The 13,863-nt window shown below is 40.0% G+C and overlaps 2 protein-coding genes across 3 annotated transcripts in view; both read left to right on the plus strand.

Moving 5' to 3' along the window:
• Positions 1 to 49: 49 nt before the first annotated feature.
• Positions 50 to 8,380, plus strand: BRIX1 (biogenesis of ribosomes BRX1). The gene is made up of 10 exons (XM_082649852.1): positions 50 to 224; positions 2,370 to 2,481; positions 3,849 to 3,892; positions 5,414 to 5,484; positions 5,623 to 5,672; positions 5,777 to 5,850; positions 6,010 to 6,060; positions 6,190 to 6,291; positions 7,563 to 7,691; positions 7,936 to 8,380. The coding sequence occupies exons 1-10, from the start codon at positions 66 to 68 to the stop codon at positions 8,203 to 8,205; spliced, it is 1,062 nt and encodes a 353-aa protein (XP_082505978.1). The 5' UTR covers positions 50 to 65; the 3' UTR covers positions 8,206 to 8,380.
• Positions 8,381 to 11,917: 3,537 nt separating this feature from the next.
• Positions 11,918 to 13,863, plus strand: part of DNAJC21 (DnaJ heat shock protein family (Hsp40) member C21) — a 31,937-nt gene continuing 29,991 nt past the window's right edge. Inside the window, exon 1 of one of the 2 annotated variants that reach the window (XM_082652156.1) lies at positions 11,918 to 12,170. In XM_082652156.1, the coding sequence (XP_082508282.1) occupies positions 12,074 to 12,170 (97 nt within the window). In that variant the 5' untranslated portion in view covers positions 11,918 to 12,073. The remainder of the gene's footprint in view (positions 12,171 to 13,863) is intronic. The other variant, XR_014296567.1, reaches the window with a different exon arrangement.

Here is a 13,863-nt window from a genome sequence, read left to right on the forward strand (position 1 = left end):
GAGATGAGAAAGCGGAGCGAGCGGCCGAGCCGGAAGAAAGGCCCAGAGTGAAGGCGGGGAGCAAGATGGCGGTGGCCAAGAGGAAACGGCGTGGAGGCCCGGCGTTTCAGGCGAAAAAGCTAAAAAGAAACGAAAAAGATGCTAAGACGCCTGCTAAGCCGAGCGACGTAGCAGAGGAGGCGGCGGAGGCAGAGAGAGATCGTATCCCAGGCCCGGTTTGCAAGGTAGGGGAGGCTCTACGGCCGTGGTTTCACGCGCCTTCGTTGGGGCTGGTTACCACATGATGGCTCTGCGGGTTTCCGCAGAGTTGCAGGGGTGTTTCGGGAGCTCGGTCCCATGTGTCCCGGCGGGACCCCCTACAGCGTTTACATTTAACCCTCGTGCACGTGGCTGCAGTCTTGGAGGCTGCGGGCTGAGCAACAGGGCCGACTTCTGAGCTCTTACCCGGCTCACAGGAAGCGACTTACGGGGACTCAGTTAACAGTGTTTGGTCTTCCCAGTTACTCCATTTTTTGTTGTTGTTGAAGGATAGTACTTTTTCCCTAGAGTTGTTCCTCGCTCTCGAGTATATCCCTTCCAGTGATGAATTCCAGTGAATACCTTCCAGAATTCCACATTCTGCCATATTGAGCTGCAGTCAGTTAGGGATCCTGAAGCTTGTTATGTTGTCGTTTAAAAGTTGCTCTCCTTTGGGATTATGATTTTGACTTGTTTGATCTTTAACTCTAAAGGGGTAACGAAAACTGGAGTAGATAGTATGACCTTTATGTATATTCAACAAAGTTTTAACGTGGCAGGCACGTAAGAAGTTAGGTTTCCCCTGCTTTGGGATTGCAAAACTAGAACATGACCACTTCCTCCTAACATGTTGGCGTTTAGAAGAAAACTAAGAACTCATATGAGTTGATGGTTTTTATTCAAAAGAAGGTGAACACAAGTTGTTGGACTTAACTTTCAGTCAACTGAGGGCTCCGTAAGCTAGATCAGATACTGTGGAGACAAGAATTGTGTTTGATTTATTAATTTCTGTCTCCCCCGCTCCCAAACTTAGCGTAAACCTCTGTCTACCACGTAGTGAGTGATAGATCAATGACCCTTTGTGGTGGAGTGGCAAGCACTGGGAAAGGAGTTAGCTTTTAGTAATGAAAGATGAGCTTGAATTCTAGCCCTGATATTAATTATCAGGGACGTTTCGAACTCTTCACTCACCTGTAAATTAAGAGCAAGAAAATGTGATTTACTTTTCGTGAAGAATAAGCTGAACTTGTAGATTTTCTGTAAATGTTAGTGTTCTCACTCTTCACTTTAAGAACTAGAAAGAAATATGATAGTAGCTATGATCTGACTCACAATATAAAAAATATTACTGAAGTGCAAGAAATAAAGATTACTTTAGGATAACCAGGTAAGGGATCATGAAGGATTTAGCCTTTGAGCTGGATCCCAAGGTAAGGGCAAAATTCCGATATTCAAAAATGAGAGGGAACAATATAAGAGGGAGAGAGTGAGAGAGAGAAAAAAAAACTAATCAAAGGTGTTGAAGTGGACGAAATGCTGACAGTTTAAAAAGTACAGCCAAATTGGCTAAAGTGTAGGGTTTATTTGGGGCAATAGTAAGGTAGAAATATAGGTGTATTTTAGAATCCAGTGTTAAAGCTGTATCATTTTGGACTTTGTTTAGAAAACCCTGGAAGGTAAAGATGTGATTGGAGCATGTAGGCGGTAGTCTGCCTTGTCTGTTGGAGGAGCTTCTGGCTGGAAAGACCAGCATTTAGAAGATTTGCAATTGATCTGAGATTAAGAATCTGAAGCTTGAAGGCAGTATCACTAGGAGAGGACTAAGTTGTTGCAAAGAGAGATTGATAGCATTTACTAGTGCTTATGATATGAGAGAACAAGGGCAGATGGAAGAGTCAAAGTGTGGGGGACTGAAATGATGGTGACATCATCAGAAAAATAAATAGCAAAGAAATTTACCGGATTTTAAGGGTTGGTATTCTAGAGTTGAATTTGAGGTAAGCCAAATACTTGGATTATTAGGGCTAGAAAGAGTTCCTTACCTTTCTGTAGAGTTAGTTGACAATCAAAGCTGTGAGAATGATTATGAGAACTCTGTCCTGGAGAGATCAGAAACAAAAAAGGGCTAAGAAAGGATCTTTAGAGTCAGGAGGAGGAATTGGAGAGATTGAAGAAAAAAAATAAAAAGAAGGGAAGCCAAGGAGATTTCTGGGTAGCAGCTGGGGTCAGTGCTACAGAGATTCTGAATTAAAGATTGTTTGGCTTGCTACTTGGAAGCTTTATCTGTAAACAAACAAACAAGGTAGACTCATTATGAGATGTTAAAATTCATCTCACTTTTTTTTCTTTAGGGCAAGTGGAAAAATAAGGAACGGATTCTCATCTTTTCTTCTAGAGGAATAAATTTCAGAACAAGACATTTAATGCAAGACTTGAGAATGTTGATGCCTCATTCTAAAGCAGGTACCTTTATATCACATACTTTAAAATTTTGTATTTGTAAACTTGCCTGTTTATATGTTTTCACTTTGAGTCACACTTTGTTCGTTCAGCATGTCAGGTAAAGAACCATGACTTCTCAGAAGTGTATCTGTTCAGTGCCAAGATTTTTCCAATTAATATTTTGTTAGAAATTCTTTGCAAAATTCATTAAACATTCTCTTTCCTTTCTTAAACAGATCCCAACTAGCAAAACATTTCTTAAAGGTCCAGGAATGCCTTCAGTGTAATGTTCTCAGAGGTCATGAGCTGGTTTGTCCTTCTAAATGATTTGGGACTGCCATGTATTGCTTTCTGTATTTAAAATAACTTTTTATTAAAAAACTTAATGGGCCAGGAGTAGGATTTCAAGCACCTTCAAGTTGGGACTCAGTCTGCTCCTAAGTGCCAAGCTTTTCTTTTTAGTAATGGGGTATCTTACAGGCAAATGAAGAACATCTAGTTTGGAGTTTATAACTGTGATAGCGCCCTCATGCAGGTGTTTTTGTGCCTGTGTTGGGAGGTGCTTTTGGTTTTAATTCTAGGTAATAACTTAGTTCTTTAGACCAGTGTTTCTCAAACTGAGGTCTGCTGTTACATCTTCAGGTCTCTGAAACTAATGAGAGAATTTTAATTTATGAGCTCTAAATGTGGTTTGTGAGAATTTTCCCATTTTTGAAAGGGATTCATAGAATTCAGGCATACCTCTTTTTATTGCGCTTCGCTTTATTGCAATTTTTCCCCCATTTGAAGGTTTGTGGCAACCCTGCGTCGAGCGAGTTTCTTGGTGCCATTTTTTCAGTTGCTTTTATTTGCTAACTTTGTGTCTGTGTCACATTTTGGTAATTCTTGGAATATTTGAAACTTTTTCATGGTTAGCATTTTTTAGCACTAAAATATTTTTAAATTAAGGTATGTACATTGTTCTTTTAGACATAATGCTATTGTACACTTAACAGACTACAGTATGGTATAAACGTAACATTTATATGCACTGGGAAACCAAAAAAATTTGTGTGACTCGCTTTATTGCGATATTCGCTTTGTTACGGTAGTCTGGAACTGAACTGGCAGCATCTCTGAGGTATGTCTGTACACAAGTAAGAGACACTGCTTAGAGCTTGATAATTCTTGAGGACTATTTTTAATCACTCTTGTTTACATTTCAAAAGAACAAGATTTTTAAAGAGGTCGTGTGTTTTCAGGTCTAATCATTTTGAAGATTAATAAAATCTCATTTAAACTGAAGATCATAAAAAATACTTAATATTTAATTTCCTAGAAAGTATGTGTGATTTGATTGAAGTAGCTTTGAAATTTTTTGTTTACTTAACCTGTTTTTCCTTTTATAGATACTAAAATGGATCGTAAAGATAAGTTATTTGTGATTAACGAGGTAATTTTAGAAATTAATTAAAGTAAAATATTCTAGCAACATTGTATTTAGGAACACAATATTTGGAACACTAGAAATAGTTCATTTAGAAAATAAGTCAGTTATTCAGTGACTTTTAAGTTGTTTTGTATAAGATACGCAAATTTTATGAACTTTATCTGCCTTTTAAATTTTTATAGTACTCATTGTCTATTTCACACAGTTTAGTGCTTCAGTATATAATTTCTTGATCATTCTTATATTTGTCTTCTCTCAACAAGCATACTGAAATTTCCTGAGGACAAGGATTAAATCATTCTTTTTTTTTCTCATTATGTCTAGTACAGTGCTAAATTCATAGTAGGTACTCATAAAAATTATCAACGTAAATAAAAAGCCCATTAAATATTTTTTAAAACTCATTGAAAAGTATTTTGCCAGTTTTAAAAGCGGTGCATGTGATATTTGCTCTTAAGATATTACAAACTAGTAATATGTTAAATTTTCAAAGTATTGTTGAAGAGTAAACTTGCGTTTTTAGAGCAGATTTTCTTTTAAAACTTAGAATTGTTTTAAGATAACTCTCTTTAGCTATTAGAAATGCCTCTGTTATTTATTTAGCACAAATTTTTGAAGTGCTGCTCTATCATGGCATTATAGAAACAGTGTTTAAAAAAACGCCCCTATCATCATGGAGCTTACATTCTAATGGAGGAGACAGGCCGTAAACAAGTAGTATAATTTCAAGTGAAGATAGGAGAAATAAACAGGATATGGGTTGCCAGCAACTAAAGCTCACAACTTAGTGTGTAGATGTGTTTATTGTAAGACCAGTAAGGAACAAAAGCATTGGACTGAAGAATTCTTTAAGCCTCAGGTAGTGTATATGTATTAGTTTATGAACACTACAATAACATAGGACTTCATTCCTTTTGTATATTTCTCAATTGTGACTTTGTAAAGCCTTGAGATGTTGAAGTTTAATTCAGCTTGAAATGGGTTTTGTATACTTGCCTTTCGCCAGCTCCTTAGTGATTTTACAGAACCAAATCACAGAATGGTAGTACAGATGAGGAAGAAAAAACAAATTTCTTGAGCTTAAAATCGAAAAGCTAGAGAGTTAAAAATCTAAGTAACCATTATAAAGGATGATTTTTGGTTCTGTAAGGACTGTATTTTTCTACAGTTGGTGAGGCTAATTGTAATGTGCTTTATCCCTGGGACATTTGTTTTAAATCTTTGTAGTTTGTACACAGGACCATGGTCAGAAGAAGAGGTTCCCCAAGGGAGGCCAGTAAAAATGCTAGGCCAGAAAGAGTAGCTGCTTCCACCAAAGAGGTGGGCAGAGCACAGTTTACCTTGGACAGAACACCTAAGAGGAACTTTAAACGTTTCCATGAATAAATTTACCTCGATTTAGACCTTTGTAGCCTATTAACCTGCTTAAGTATTTTTGAAGGCATCTAAATATTCATTGCATTGAATTACTTTAGATCTTATTTTTATTATCCACTTCATTTTTCTATACTTTGCCCCGTTTAGGTTTGTGAAATGAAAAACTGCAATAAATGTATCTATTTTGAAGCTAAGAAAAAACAAGATCTCTATATGTGGTAAGAGAATGTATTAAATGAGATTAGAGAATATGTGAATATTATTAGCACATTATGGTGTCTTTTAAACTGAATTGGTAGTAAGCTTTTACTACGTTCTAAATTTTAATTAGTTGAAAAAGCTTTTATATTTTTTAGGCTTTCAAATTCACCTCACGGACCATCTGCTAAATTCCTTGTTCAAAATAGTAAGTTGACTCAATTTAAGTTTTTGTGAGAAAATTGAAAATAATCTTTTGGGATAATCGTGCCAAAGTTATAACTATTTTTGTTGCTGATGTAATTTTTCTAGTTCATACCCTAGCTGAGCTAAAGATGACTGGAAACTGTTTGAAAGGTTCTCGGCCCCTCTTGTCTTTTGATCCTGTAAGTTTCTCATTTAGTGTATGAGGTCTAATTTTCTTACTGTGCATGGTTGTTTTTTGGTGGATATAGTTGTATAATTCAGTTTAGTTAATATAAAAACACAAACAATTTTAAACAAAACTAATGTTGTCAAGTAATATGTTCACTCTATTTTTATAGGCTTTTGATGAATTACCACATTTTGCTTTGTTAAAAGAACTCTTAATTCAGGTAAATATCTTTACTAGAAACTATTTTTAGTAAAATATTCTAAATGAGTGTCTTCCTTTTAACTTAGCTATCTGAAGCACACATGGTATGTCACAGAATACAGAACTAATGTGTCCTTTTTCCCACTAGATCTTTAGTACACCACGGTATCATCCCAAAAGTCAACCATTTGTGGACCATGTGTTTACATTCACTATTTTGGATAATAGGATATGGTTTCGGAACTTTCAGGTTAGCTTTAATTAACTTTTAATTATACTTTGAAATAAATTAGGATATATTGTTTTTATAGACATGAAAAATGCAAATGATAAATTCTTTTCTTTTCATTTACATCGTTTTCTTTTCCCCACAGACTTGTAGTAAATAACCTTTATCTCATAACTTACGTTCATGGCTATCAGCTAATATGGTGTATGGATTTTCTAACAAGCCACTATATATTGAGTAAAATATAAGTTTCTCTTCCAAGACGTTAGAATCTACCAGGGGTGAGGTGGGGTTTAAGACTTTGAAAAACATAACCCCTGTAGAAAGCATTCAGTGAGAACTATTAGATGAGTCATACAGTGATTCATCCAGGAGGAGAGGTGATTCTGGAAATCTGTGGAGAGGTGGAAGAGAGCAGCAAGGCAAAATTTCAGACAGCTTATGAAGTAAACTGGGCTCTTTTCTGCATGTTGTTGTTATATTGGATACTTTGCAGTGTGAGTTAAACATATCCCCTTCGTAACCCCTGAGGGCAGGCATACCTTAACCAACTATAGTAATATTTGTAGTTCAGAAGTTGTCTCTTAATTCCACAGTCAGTAACCATTCAAAAATAAATTCTGCCAGCGTCTTTTTATCTACCTTTTAATCTAATTTGAATTAAATGTATAAAAACAATTTAGGGGTTGATTTAAATTTTGAAAGGGTGCTCCATAGGGTGCTTTAATCCATTTTGTTATAATGGTTGCAGTTTTTTTAAATTTTTTATTTATTTTTTTTGTGGTACGCGGGCTCTCACTGTTGTGGCCTTTCCCGTTGCGGAGCACAGGCTCTGGACGTGCAGGCTCAGCGGCCATGGCTCACGGGCCCAGCCGCTCCACGGCATGTGGGATCTTCCCAGACTGGGGCACGAACCCGTGTCCCCTGCATCGGCAGGCGGACCCTCAACCACTGTCACCAGGGAAGCCCATGGTTGCAGTTTTAAATATTCATTTAACCACAATTTTTCAAGAAGACACGCGTTGTGAGAAGCAAGATACAGACCAAATTGAAGTGACTCAATTTTAAAAACACACTGAAAAAGCATTTATATTTTCCTATGACAACTACCTGTAACCAGTAATGTATTTCAGAAAGTATTGATGATTTGGCACTTGCCAAGTTTCACTTCCACCTTAACTTCATTGGTTATCAGTTCTTTTAGGCACATTTGTAATGAGGATATAGCCTGTATACATTTTAGGAGGAGTAGTATATCCAAACCAAAATGAAATGTTTCCTTTTTATTAAAGATCATAGAAGAAGATGCTGCTCTTGTAGAAATAGGACCCCGTTTTGTCTTAAATCTCATAAAGATTTTCCAGGGAAGTTTTGGAGGACCAACTTTGTATGAAAATCCTCACTACCAGTCACCAAACATGGTAAGCTGTTTTTGTTCAGTGGTCCTTTATGTCCCAGAACTCTTGGGCCAAAATAATTCTGTCAAGTAACTGTTGTGTTAACTGTGAAACTGAATTTGGTTTTTGCTGCGTACAGTCTTACAAATTGCTTTTTTTTTTGATGACACAGGGTGAAGGGAAGTAGGGTTCATAAGTTAATGTCTTTGCCGTGTATAAAATGTTTATTTTTATTTCAAAAGCACCTTTAATATTTTTTTGTTTCTAGCATCGGCGTGTCATAAGATCCATCACAGCTGCAAAATACAGAGAGAAACAGCAAGTGAAAGACGTGCAGAAGCTGAGAAAGAAAGAACCAAAGACTATTCTTCCCCATGATCCCACTGCAGATGTTTTTGTTATACCAGCTGAGGAAAAGCCGATAGAAATACAGTGGGTAAAACCAGAGCCAAAAGTCGATTTGAAAGCAAGAAAGAAAAGGATTTATAAAAGGCAAAGGAAAATGAAACAGAAGATGAACAGTGGGAATGCAAAATGAATCAATGGATAACTAATTTGTTCTCATTTGTTTTATATTTATTTTATGTTCAATGTGTAAAAATACTTTTATTATTTGGGACAACCTTATATCTAATTAGTATGACATTTAAAAGAGAAAAATTAAGATTTTGTGGCTTCGGGGGGGCGGGTCCTATTTTTTTCTAAATAAAATATTACCAGAACTCATCACTTAATTTCTGTTTTTCTTTTCAAAGCTTGTTTTTATTATTAAAAACTTAGCACAATTAAGGTTTAGGCCTGCTCTCTTGGATTAAAATTTTGAGTTTAGCAAAGCTGAAATTCAAACAGATTTATTGGATCATTATTACATGTAAAAGAGCATTAGGCACTTTGAGAGCATAGTTTCAGATGGTAAAGTTGGGGTAGACTGCTAGAAGGGAAAACATCTTACTGAGGTTTGAGTCCCTGAGTCACAAATCAGTGAGGCCCCGGAAAAGCCAACCTCTCATCTTGTTTTCTTACCTTGAAAATGTATGCTAAAAATACTTAGGTTTTGGGCTTCCCTGGTGGTGCAGTGGTTGAGAGTCCGCCTGCCGATGTAGGGGGCACGGGTTCGTGCCCCGGTCCGGGAAGATCCCACATGCCGCGGAGCGGCTGGGCCTGTGAGCCATGGCCGCTGAGCCTGCGCGTCCGGAGCCTGTGCTCCGCAACGGGAGAGGCCACAGCAGTGAGAGGCCCACATACCACAAAAAAAAAAAAAAAAAACAAACAAAGGTTTTGCAAATCAAATGAGTTTATATGTGTTGAAAGCTTTTTGTAGATTACAAATTTAATTTAGAAGCAGTGCCTGTAAATTACTTATCAAATTAACAGTAAAAGAAAGAAAAACAGGACAGTTGTTAAGAGGGCACCAGAAGATTTGAATTTCTCCTGTTAAGAAAGAACTTTACTTGACGTAAAGAGAGCACTGGGCTTACTACCCTGGAAGTCGATTAGTAATGGAAAGACAAGATTCTGGATGCAAGTGGCCAGGGATAGGGGTCATGCATGTGGTATTTTGTCACCCACTAATTTCATGCTAATCATTTTCTCCTGTCTTTTTCTGCAGAGTGATTAGTAATTCCATAGTATTCCACTCTGTCACGCCTATCTAAGCAGTCCCTTGTTGGATATTTGAGTATTTCAATTTTATCTTTTTCTGGTATAGGTGCTTGCAGCAAACTTTCTATAGGTATTTTGTACAATATTTGTGGTTTCCTATAAGAACTCTGGTCAAAAATTATGAACCTATTCCCCTAAATATTGTACCTCACCAGAGGTTAGTGTTCATTTCCTTACACCCTTGCTGAGATAATCTTTGTCAATTTGATAGGTAAAAAAATGAATACTGTGTTTTGGCTATGTACTGGGTTTTCTTTTGTGACTGGTGTTTTGTGTGGTAGTTACATGAATTTGTAAGGGCTCTTATATAGTGAGGTTTTTCTAGGCATCTTTCCTAGTTTGTCACTTGGGTTTTGATTTTGTCTTTATTTTAGATCTGTGTAGGCAGAATGATCAGTTTTTCCATTTCACTTTTTCCTAATTTTCTGCTAAGAAAGGCCTTCTTGAGTGTATAATTAGGCTACTTTATCTTGAAATGGTATAAGTTAAGCTACTTAACCTTGAAATTTAAGTAATTCAAGTCAGAGGTTCACTTGAAATATTCAATACTTGTATGTGGCTAATGAAAGGCAAATCTGGTTAAGTGCAGGGGAAAAAAGGCCGTTATTTAAGTGACAGGATATAGGCTGAAAATTAGCTGTATATTTCCCTTTCATAATCATTTATATGGATAACTCATTTGAATGAGAATTCCGCATCTCCCAAGTCCATGTTCATTTAGAAGTCAGCCTGTTTAGTGAGATCTTTCTTTAGACTGAAATTTATATGCAGTGTAATTATCTTTAAATTTTGATACAATGTTATAAGTAAAAATAGATCCCTTTTTCCCTCAGGAGGAAAAAAAGAGGTAGCAAAACCAGATGGAGTTGGAGGAAGAAAAAAGTACTTTGTTTTTTCACTTTTTGTCCAACCCCCCCTCCCCTAATTCCATTCTCAGATGGGGAAAGGTCCTGTTTTTCATTGCACTCAAATTTCTCAATCCCTACCTATTACCAATTTACAATCCAAGACCATATAGTATATTCCTTTGGAAAAGAGGCAAGTATGAATTTTGAGTAGTGGGTTGGACAGTGTTGTGCCTAGAAACTTGATGAGGTTTAGAGTTGGTTGGTTTTGATTGTGCAGGGGGCAGGGTATTAAGGAAGAAAGGGACAGCTTCCTAAACTTTGGATACCCAACCCTGTACAATAGATATTTGTTAGCAACAGAGCCAGCCCTTCTCTCTAACCATACGTGGTTGACAAAGACAACCTACATCTAACAGCTGATATATGTAAACATTCCACATTACAGTGAAATATTCTGGTGTACTGATGGATTTCTTTTAAAATTTTATTTATTTATTTTTGGCTGTGTTGGGTCTTTGTTGCTGTGTGCGGGCTTTCTCTAGTTGCAATGAGTGGGGGCTACTCTTCATTGTGGTGCGTGGGCTTCTCACTGCGGTGGCTTCTCTTGTTGCAGAGCACGGGCTCTGGAGCACAGGCTCAGTAGTTGTGGCACACGGGCTTAGTTGCTCCACGGCATGTGGGATCTTCCTGGATCAGGGCTCGAACCTGTGTTCCCTGCGTTGGTAGTAGGACTCTTAACTACTGTGCCACCAGGGAAGCCCTATACTGAGGCATTTTAATGACAATTAGGATAGTATTTTGACACCTTATCAAATTGCTTGGAACAGTTGTTCAGATCTTACATCCCATAATACAGTGTATCAGTTAGATCAACCAAAACCTATTGGTTAAATACTATCTCTTAACTGCATTTTTTGGTTTTTTTTTGGCGGCCCGCTGGTCTTGTGGGATCTTAGTTCCCCTGACCAGGATGGAACCCGGCCCTTGGCAGGGAAAGCGCCATGTCCTAACCACTGGACTGTCAGAGAATTCCCTTAACTTCATTCTTAAAGTAAACCCATCTTGGAAATGTAGGTTTAGAGGCCAAAAAGTTAGGATTAAAGAGTGATGGATGGGTGGACCAGCACAATTTCATTCACATTGGTGGTAAAACATGTAGTACTATGTTACTTCAAAACGTGTTGATGCTTCCTCTTAAATTGTTTCAGTTTAAGTCATCTACTCTTATTTCTCATGCACATTGGTCAGGACAAGCAATATTAGAGATCTCATTAAGTGGTAACCGAAGATATCTGAAGAGTTAAAAAAACCTGGATTCGATCCAACCGAATCCTGCCACTGATTGGGGAGGCTTGAGCAAACCACTTACCTGAGTGTCGTCCTCATCTGTAAAATTGGGGCTCACGTTAAAGAACCACAAGATGTTTTCCAGAATATCATCCCATGAGACTCCTATCTTAGCTCTCAGGTCGGCTGTCAAGTTGGTGTCACTCTGACTGCCCTCTGTGTCCCTCACAATAACACCCACCGGGGCCCCGCCTCCCGTGGCCCCGCCTCCGTTTTCCTAAGGCCCCACCTCCGTCCCTCCGCGGCTCCGCCTCCCTCCTGCGCGGCTATTTCCGGAACAGGGTCCTCCCCCAGCCCATGCGGAGCCGCGGCCTCCGGTAACGCCCCCTCCGCGCTCCCGCGTGCCGCAACCGGCGCCGCCTTTCGCCGCCGCGCGCCGCCGTCGCCCCGTGCCGCCGTCGCTGCCGCCGCGCTCGCTGGCTGGCCCGGTGCGGGCGCCGGGCTCCTGCCACAGGAGATAACCACCAGCGCCACCACCACCACTTCGGCCCGGGCCCGGGCACCGGCCCCGCCCCGGGCCCCGGCCTGAGCCCCCCGCCCGGCCGGACGATGGAGTGTCACTACGAGGCGCTGGGGGTGCGGCGCGACGCCAGCGAGGAGGAGCTCAAGAAGGCCTATCGGAAGCTGGCCCTGAAATGGCACCCGGGTAACTACTCCGCAACCGCCGTGGCCCCTCGCAGAAGCCTTGGCCCTCGCGACCTTTCTCAACCCTCTCCCTAGGGTAACTCCAGGGACCTGGTTGTGCCCGGAGCTGCCCGCTCGGTAACTCCCCTCGCCCTGGAAATCGGGCCGGCGCCCGGTCAGGTGGCCCCTGCGCAGTTCTGGCGATGAGCGTCCTCGGCTCCTCGGTGGACGCAGCCCTCCACCCCCAGGCTTCACTCGAGCCCCGAGCACCTCGTCCCTTCCTAGACGCCCCTCCCCCCGGTTCCCGCGTGGCTAACGGCTGGGGAAAGATAAATGTCCTAGAGACTTCCCTGCCCCTCCCACTCCTTCGCAGACGGCCCCGAGCGGGGAGGAGTCGCGAGCTCTTAACCCAGTCCTGCCTCAGGCTAGTCCCTTGCTGGACTCCCCTGCAGCTCGGCTTCCCCGGGCTTCTCCTCGGCGGCCCTTAGCTTCATCAAGGAATCCCAGCTACTTAAGTGTAATTAAGACAAAGGAGCTAGTGAAATGTCTTTTAAATGGCTATGCCTTTTTTTTTCTCTTTCGGAGAAAAGACCCTGTACTTCACTTCGGATTTTGAGTGTCTTCCCTAGTGAAGTTCATGTGTTTACTTAGAAGTGTGCTTCCTTTGGATGTTTTATTTGGTTGTAGTCCAGCCCTTTGTGACTGTCGTGAAGTAATTTGATCTTCTAGACTGGGGAACTAAGAATTTGAATCTCAGCTTTTTGAGGTTTATAAGAGGCTTTCGTATTAGTACTAGTCCATAAGCATGTTTCTAGAGTCTCTAAAATGCTAAGATGGAAACCTCAGAGTCTTGTTTGGAAAACATGCCTTACACACACGAAAAGTTAAATACAAATGCAAATAAAATAGCATAGCATATATAATTGGTAGTTGTGTTGATAGAACAACTAATAACTGCCCCGGGAATTCAGGGTCCACTATGCACTGAAAGGCAGTGAGGCTCCCCCTTGGCAGAGGAGTCTAGCCATTAGCTGGATGCTGGAGGAATGGGATTGAGAGAAGTGAATATAACAGTATGGGAAAGAGCAGTGAGTGTCCCAAAGATGGCCTAGGGGACAGTTCGACCGAAGGCAGTGTTTATCGGAAGTCTGAAAATATGGGTTGAGAGAAGAGCTGAAGGAAGGGCTCGGGACCCAAAGTCAGAAGGTAATGGTTATAGTTGATGGAACGGGAAATAAAGGTATGGGTTTGTTGCTTAAAGTTGTAATGACGACCAACAGAGGAACTAAAAAAAATCTGATGTATATTGGAAGGGAAGAGGTAAATGAGCTAAATGTTCATTAAGAAGTCATTAGCTATATCCAAAATTAATAGGTCCAAAATTAGTGTAAGAGTAATAGGGGTTACCGTTAGAAATCGAGTTAAGAATTTGTTGACTCTGGGTGGGAAAGGGTGGGAAAGAGGATTACTGCTTGTCACCAAGTGCATATATAATTTTGATGACAGTATTAAAACGTTTTTGAGTAGTAGTTTGAGATTAGATTGTAAGGGGCTTTGAATGTTAGGCGAAGGACTGTGAAATTTGTTTATCCAATAGTGGAGAGTTGAGGCTGGTTTTATTAAGATGTCTTGGGAAGGTGCTATGAAGGCAGCTTAGTAGTATGAGGAGGGGTAGAGACAGAAGTCAGGTAGAGTCCGCCTTGGGCACCGATGGG

This window comes from Grampus griseus, assembly GCF_964374135.1.
Source record: "Grampus griseus genome assembly, chromosome: 3".
In the NCBI taxonomy this organism is placed as follows: Eukaryota; Metazoa; Chordata; class Mammalia; order Artiodactyla; family Delphinidae; genus Grampus; species Grampus griseus.